Below are 6,690 nucleotides of genomic sequence, written 5' to 3' on the forward strand. Positions count from 1 at the left end.
TTATATAAATAGGATATAATATATTATGGTTAATATATAACATTACCTATATTATTAGAGTATAACTTAGTTATATAGTCCTATTATTAAGGTTATTTATTAACCCTAATATAATAAACTTATAGGGTAATACTATTTTTATTATATTAGGGTAATACTAATATATTTTTATTATATTGTTATAATTATTAGTATAAATATATTATCTTATACATAGGGTAAAATACAATGTAACCCTATTTGTATATAATATATATTATTTAGTAACCGTATTTTTTAATATTATAAATTAACCGTAGATATTAGGGATGTTCAAAATCGATTCAAATCGATCAAAATCAATCAACCGAACTAAATAAACCGATAACCGAATAAATCGATAACTGAAAAAATAAAAAAATTGAAATTTTGCAGTTTTTTGTTCGGTTCGATTCGATTTTTGATTTTCGATTTTAATTCCAAAAACTTGAACCAAACCAAACCGAACCAATAAACTTAACTACTCATAAGTTAATTTACAAAACTATCCCCACTTCTACACTTTACCTACCTAAACCCTAATCCACTCACACACACTCACTCACTCTGAAGAAGAAGCGCCACACACTCCTATCTAACTATCTCACTCACGCACACAAACTGCTCTCTCACTCACTCAGTGTCAGTCACCACTCTCCTCTCTCTCAGTCACAGATTTACAGTCATTCACTCTTTGCTGCCGTCGCCGTCCAGCAAAGGGCAGAACCTGTCGTTTTTATCTCGTCGTCCGTCGAAGCCTCACGACATCCATCAGCGTCGTCTAGCAGCGGCGTCGTTCTCAGTGTGGTCGCTCTCGGCAGCTGCGTGCGTTAGGCTCCGTCATCTTCAGCCTCTCCACCGTTGTTCATGGCCCTCTGCCAGCCGCCATACTTCGTCGTTCTCAGTCTCTGCGCATCCATGGTTGCAATGGAGTCTCAGGTATCACTTGTTCATTCTTTGTTCTGATTTCTTGTTTATTATGATTTTTAAAATTTTCAAGCCTAAGGATTTTTATTTATTTAATTCTATTTGTAAATTGTGTTTACTTGCTGAAACTTGCAAATTCTTTGTTCTGATTCCTTAGGATTTTTTTTAGGTTTGTTTGTGAATTTTGTTTTATTTGCTAGAATTCGTTGTTATGGTTCTGATTTTTAAAACAATACAAAAATTGAGACACGAACCCTGTTATCCTACTTTGAAGATTGAGATTAAAATAAGTTAATGAATGATATTTCAAACAAGTTTCTGTACATGTTATAAGTTAGAAATTTTTTTGATTTCCATTTTGAAGGTTAGTTAGGCCAAGAGGGTAATGATTATCCAATATAATTTAGTTTCATTGTCTAGTGATCACATATCTCTAGCCTATGTTGGATTTTAACTTAAATAAATATAACTCAGTTTCATTGTTTGGTATTCATTTTTTAGTTATAACTCAGTTTCTGATTTCAGGTTCTTTGCTTGCTAAACAATGTTTTGCTATCGTCCTAGCATCTTTCCTTCTCTTAGGGTTTTTAATTTCTTCTTAATTCTGTTTTTAAATCCTTTTTAATTGTCATAATTTGTTGTTATGATTCTGATTTTTAAATTCTGTTTTAAAAATTTTCAAGTCTTAGGGTTTTTTTTAATTCTATTTATTTCTCACAATTTGTTGTCATAATTCTATTTTTAATCTATCATTTGTTACTTGCTGATTTTTGTTAGGATTATTTGCTGATGGCTCTGATTGTTTAATTTCATTGTTTTTGTTTTTGTTAATTATAATCTGATTATTTGTTAGGATTATTTGTTGATAGCTCTGATTGTTTAATTTCATTGTTTTTGTTCTTGTTGATTTTAATCTGATTCTTTTAATTTGGTTGTTTTATCTTTTTGGTGGGTTGAATTTTTAAGCTTCTGTTGGCGACACGAAGATGAAGGGGTTGTGATCCTTAGAGTAATGAAAAATTGGGAATATATGATATACATAATTTGGAGGATTGGGCAAAAGAAAAATATAATGGTGCAAATCTATACTTACACAATGCCAATGTTTCCTTTAATTTGTTGAACTTTGAACTATCTTAGTTATTCTATTGTAATATTGCAGACTATTTTTAGCTATTTTGCTACACTCTCATCCCTCAACTCGCTCATTTTCATGATTAATTGAACTTGATTTTTACTAGATAAGTTCCACTAATTTGTCGTGAATGTTGCAGCCTTCATAGCAATTTTACTATTTTTTTATACTTCAGTCTTGGCTCTAACATTTCTTGCAGTTTTAAGCTTTTTTTTTTTCTGAAATTAATTGAAAACCGAACAAATCGAACCAAATCAAACCAAACCGATTTCAATAGGTTTGGTTTGGTTTGGATGGTCTCAATAAAAAATCGAACCAAACTGAACCGCAGTTAAATTAATTAATTAGATCGGGTGACTTTTCTCTAAAAAATCGAACCAAACCGCACCGCGACCATCCCTAATTCATACACTCTAGTTTGTTTAAAAAGACAAATGAATTCATAGAGATCTAATTCAGTTAATCACGTTCACGTGTATTCCCTATTTCTTTTTATTCTGGGCCGCGTTAGGCCCATATAAAACTAACACAAAAGTAGAAAAGCCAACCCAACAACAAAGGTTTTTGAAAAAAACCAACAACTTTTCTGAAAGAATGAGACTAGAGACCAGCTCAAAACAAAGGGTTTTTGAAAAGTGGGACCCACGAGAATCCGAAAAAATGACACAGACGCTCGAACGCTATCTTATCCTGGATATCACTACAACCAGTCAAACCACCAACTTCCTTCACTTCACAGTTCACACTGACCGGCCGGTTATAGAAACCAGAATATCTAAAACCCAAAAAATTATAAAGAAAAGAGAATATGGCGTTCTCAGCGTCGTTCTGGTCTTCGCTAATTCCTCCAAACAGAGGATTTTGTTTTGCTAGAGCACCTCCCGCCAATCAAAAACCGACGACCAAACAGCATCCACTCACAACTGCATTTGCCATTGACCCGCTCTCGACTGCAACCGCGGCCGAAGTAACCGGTGCAATTGACGGGACGACGATCGCCGTGATCGGCGGGGGATCGGTGGCTGCGCTGGCGGCTGTGCTGTCGCTTTCGGACCCTGAGAGGCGGCGGAAGGAGCAGGCGGAGGTGGTTGGAGGGGGCGACAAGGAGGTTGTGAGGGAATACTTCAACAACACGGGATTCCAGAGGTGGAAGAAGATCTACGGTGACACGGAAGACGTGAACCGGGTTCAGTTGGACATAAGGTTGGGGCACTCGAAGACGGTGGAGAGCACGCTTATGATGTTGAAGGACGAAGGGTCGCTGGAAGGTGTGACGGTGTGTGACGCCGGTTGCGGCACCGGTTCCCTTGCGATTCCGCTGGCCAAGGAGGGTGCCATTGTTTCCGCCAGCGATATCTCCGCTGCTATGGTTGCTGAAGCTGAGAAACAGGTCACTACCACATTTCTCCTTTTCTTGCTATAGGATTTAATCATAATAATGTAGTTTAGCAAAACCATTAGCAGTAGATTACTAACTAATTTTATCTACACTGTTAGTTAGCTAACCGAATCAGGTACTACGACATGCAGACATAACTGATTTTTATAGAATATGACATCAATTATCAGTTATCAACACCGGCATTAAGTAAGAGATAACTTCCATTTGCAGGCAAAAGAACAACTTGGATCAAGTGAAGATAGTGTATCCCCTGCAGCTGCGATGCCGAAATTTGTGGTGAAAGATTTGGAAAGCTTAGATGGCAAGTATGACACGGTGGTGTGCCTGGATGTTTTGATTCACTATCCGCAAAATAAGGCAGACGGCATGATTGCTCACCTTGCATCATTGGCCAGCAACCGGTTGATTCTGAGTTTTGCTCCAAAGACATTCTATTATGATCTGCTAAAGAGGATTGGAGAGTTGTTCCCCGGACCTTCAAAGGCAACAAGGGCATATCTTCATTCGGAGGCAGATGTAGAGAGGGCATTGCAAAAGGTTGGCTGGAAGATAAGGAAGAGAGGCTTAATCACCACTCAGTTTTACTTTGCTAAGCTTGTCGAGGCTGTTCCTATGTAGTGATCCTTGGAAGGTGAGTTTTCGATGACATAATCTATTTTTGTTTAGAGGGAATTCCTTATGTAAATTGTAAGGCCTTTTTCTTTTTAACTTTTTTTTTTCTTTTTTCAGTGCCATTGTATGCTTTGAACAGCTCTCTGCATATAATTCGATTATACAATATATTTTTTCTTTTTTCTCAGTAGTGTAGATGATGCTGAAATGTTTCTCTATTTTATTTTTATTTTAAAAAAAAATAATCAATTGAATTTCAATTTTGAAACTAAGCCTGAGTTGATCCACTGGATCTTCCTTTGTGTAATAATGTTAACTTGCTCCAACCTTTGTTGAGGACTTAGCTTCCTTTATAATCAGTATGTGCATCATGTATCCTCTATTGTTCAAGTTTTCTCTTGCTTTAGCTTCACTTTTAGGTTTTAGCTTAGTTCCCTACTCATTTATGTGTCACCGTGTTACGTACCAAGTTTATTAGAAATTAGGGACCTAATTGTAATTGAATGAATACGGGCTAAGGTGGGTTTTGTAACTAACTTGCCTAGCTGGAAAGTGAGTGAGAGAGAGAGGGAGCATTCTGTTATGAGAGAGAGGTGGGAACTATAAAGGGCTGTGGGAAGTAGTGAGAGGGCATAAAAATAGAGAGAAATAATAGGATTAGGCACTAGGAGAGAATCAGGTCTCGCAAATACCTGATGCTTTTGTCACTCAGTCCTTTTACTGCATAATACAAGCAAATACTGGGAAATTGGATGATATCTCATTGATATCACTGCATCTCCTTTGCCCTTCTACTATGTTTCATTTTTCTACCTAATCTAGATGCCAGGTTCTTACACACCGTGAGCTTATTGTAATGAATACATGAGTATAGACAAAAACTGTTGGGAAAAAAAATAGAAAAGAAAAGTTTTACAGGTTGCTGGATATAGCTTGACTGTAAAGGAACTTAAGGGACGTTATAAACAACAAAGTGATTAATGTAAAATGGTAATTTCTTAGATCCTTCTGGTTCTGTGCAACTGTTGCTGACTGGGTCAGAGTAAGAGGATTATTAGCACATATTCAATACTTATTAGCTATTCTTCCTAAATACTTGCAGGAATTAGAGAGGGGGAGGGGGGGGAGAGGGAGAGAGAGAGATGTTAACAAATGATAAGAAAAGTTGTTTCCACCCAAAAATAAAAAAGGTATCATGAGAAGGAAATGCTAAGAGTTATGTTCCTTCTTAAATCTGAATATAGTCACAGCTTGTCAGCAATTTTTGATAGAGCATCTGTGAGCTTGCCAAGGGCTGCAAGCAAGCTATCTGTTTGCTCCTTCTGATGTTCTCTGGCCAACTGGTAATTCATATTCTGAGCCCCAAGATGTGCTTTCAGCATGTTATTGTTCCTTCTTAGTACTCTGACAATGTTGTTGTTGAAATTTGTGGTGTGTTCACTATTACCTGGTGATAATCTCCTCTTCTTGTGCCCCTCCTGTGACACACCTTCTCTTTGAAAGCCTGAACCAACAAAGTAGGTGAGAGTCGATCCATGGACAAATATATCAGACTAAATCCCCAAGTGGTTTCTGAGATTCACATCATGTACCGATTTGGTATCTGAGGTTCCAATTGCACTATAGCATCTAAAATGGTTTTCTCATTATATCAAAACGATATCGCATCTGCTTTCCAAAGGGAAACACGTCATTCTACAAATGTCCGGCGTGGCATTGGAGGGCTTTGCCTCACTCTGTTTGCTAAGTCATTGCAGGAAAGGGGTTGATAACAGTGCAATTGGGATCTCAAGAACTAAATCGATGCATGGTGTGGATCACAGGAACCACTTTGGGAATTTAGTCGATATAACAACTATTGGCACTAGTAAGTTCAATCACTTTACCTGGTGGATGGTCGTAGTTCCCTTTGCAAGATGTTGGTGTTGGTTGTTTCTCTGCTATTGAGTGTGGAGAAATTAGTTTTGGTCAATAAGAGATAGGTAATCTGCGTAAGCTTTGGGCAAAAACAACTAGAATAAGGGCAATTGCCCATCAAGCAGACATAATCCCGCCAACTGATGTTTTTAAAAATAATAATATATACTCCATCATGTCCTTTTTTTATTGGAATTGAAAATTATAATTTTTTAAGTTAAATGCATACGTTTATTTTTTTTGGTGACTGAATGCATAAGTTTATGTACATGAAAAATGTTATTTATATTTAAGCTTTAGACATCTCTTTATACATTTAGTTAAAATTTCCAGCTACATTAATGTTAGAGTAAAGTGATAAATAAATTTTTGAGGATTTACACCTTGGACATATTAGTCCTTAAAGAAATAAAAGGTACCAATGAAGTCATTTTCGATATCAGATATGGACACATTATTTTCAAATTAGTTCTTATGATCAGGATAAAAGGTCTCAATTTAAACATAATTTATCCATGTCTGCTATTGTAAAGAATTTTATTGGTATTTTTTTAGGGATTAATTTATCCGAAGTATAATTTTTCAAGTCTTTATTCGTCACTTTACTCTTAATATTAATATTAATATATAGGAATAAATATTGTTTTGGTTCCTAATGTTGAGGGTCAGAATCGAAACT

The 6,690-nt window shown here is 36.2% G+C and overlaps 2 protein-coding genes across 3 annotated transcripts in view; one reads left to right on the forward strand and one right to left on the reverse strand.

Moving 5' to 3' along the window:
* On the forward strand, nucleotides 2,762-4,281 carry LOC107630868 (magnesium protoporphyrin IX methyltransferase, chloroplastic). Its single transcript, XM_016334140.2, has 2 exons — nucleotides 2,762-3,470; nucleotides 3,693-4,281. The coding sequence occupies exons 1-2, from the start codon at nucleotides 2,889-2,891 to the stop codon at nucleotides 4,098-4,100; spliced, it is 990 nt and encodes a 329-aa protein (XP_016189626.1). The 5' UTR covers nucleotides 2,762-2,888; the 3' UTR covers nucleotides 4,101-4,281.
* Nucleotides 4,325-6,690, reverse strand: part of LOC107630867 (trihelix transcription factor ASR3-like) — a 4,699-nt gene continuing 2,333 nt past the window's right edge. The window contains exons 2-3 of one of the 2 annotated variants that reach the window (XM_016334139.2): nucleotides 5,981-6,031; nucleotides 4,325-5,598 (exon numbers count right to left, since the gene is read on the reverse strand). In XM_016334139.2, coding sequence (XP_016189625.1) covers nucleotides 5,339-5,598; nucleotides 5,981-6,031 — 311 coding nt within the window. In that variant the 3' untranslated portion in view covers nucleotides 4,325-5,338. Of the gene's footprint in view, nucleotides 5,599-5,980; nucleotides 6,035-6,690 lie in introns of both variants that reach the window. The other variant, XM_016334137.2, reaches the window with a different exon arrangement.

The sequence above is a fragment of the Arachis ipaensis genome, chromosome B03, assembly GCF_000816755.2.
Source record: "Arachis ipaensis cultivar K30076 chromosome B03, Araip1.1, whole genome shotgun sequence".
Lineage (NCBI taxonomy): Eukaryota > Viridiplantae > Streptophyta > Magnoliopsida > Fabales > Fabaceae > Arachis > Arachis ipaensis.

Coding starts and splice junctions, on each gene's coding strand:
- LOC107630868 (XM_016334140.2), top strand. CDS start 2,889: ATGGCGTTCTCAGCGTCGTTCTGGTCTTCGCTAATTCCTCCAAACAGA. Junction 3,471..3,692: donor TTGCTGAAGCTGAGAAACAG/GTCACTACCACA, acceptor TTCCATTTGCAG/GCAAAAGAACAACTTGGATC.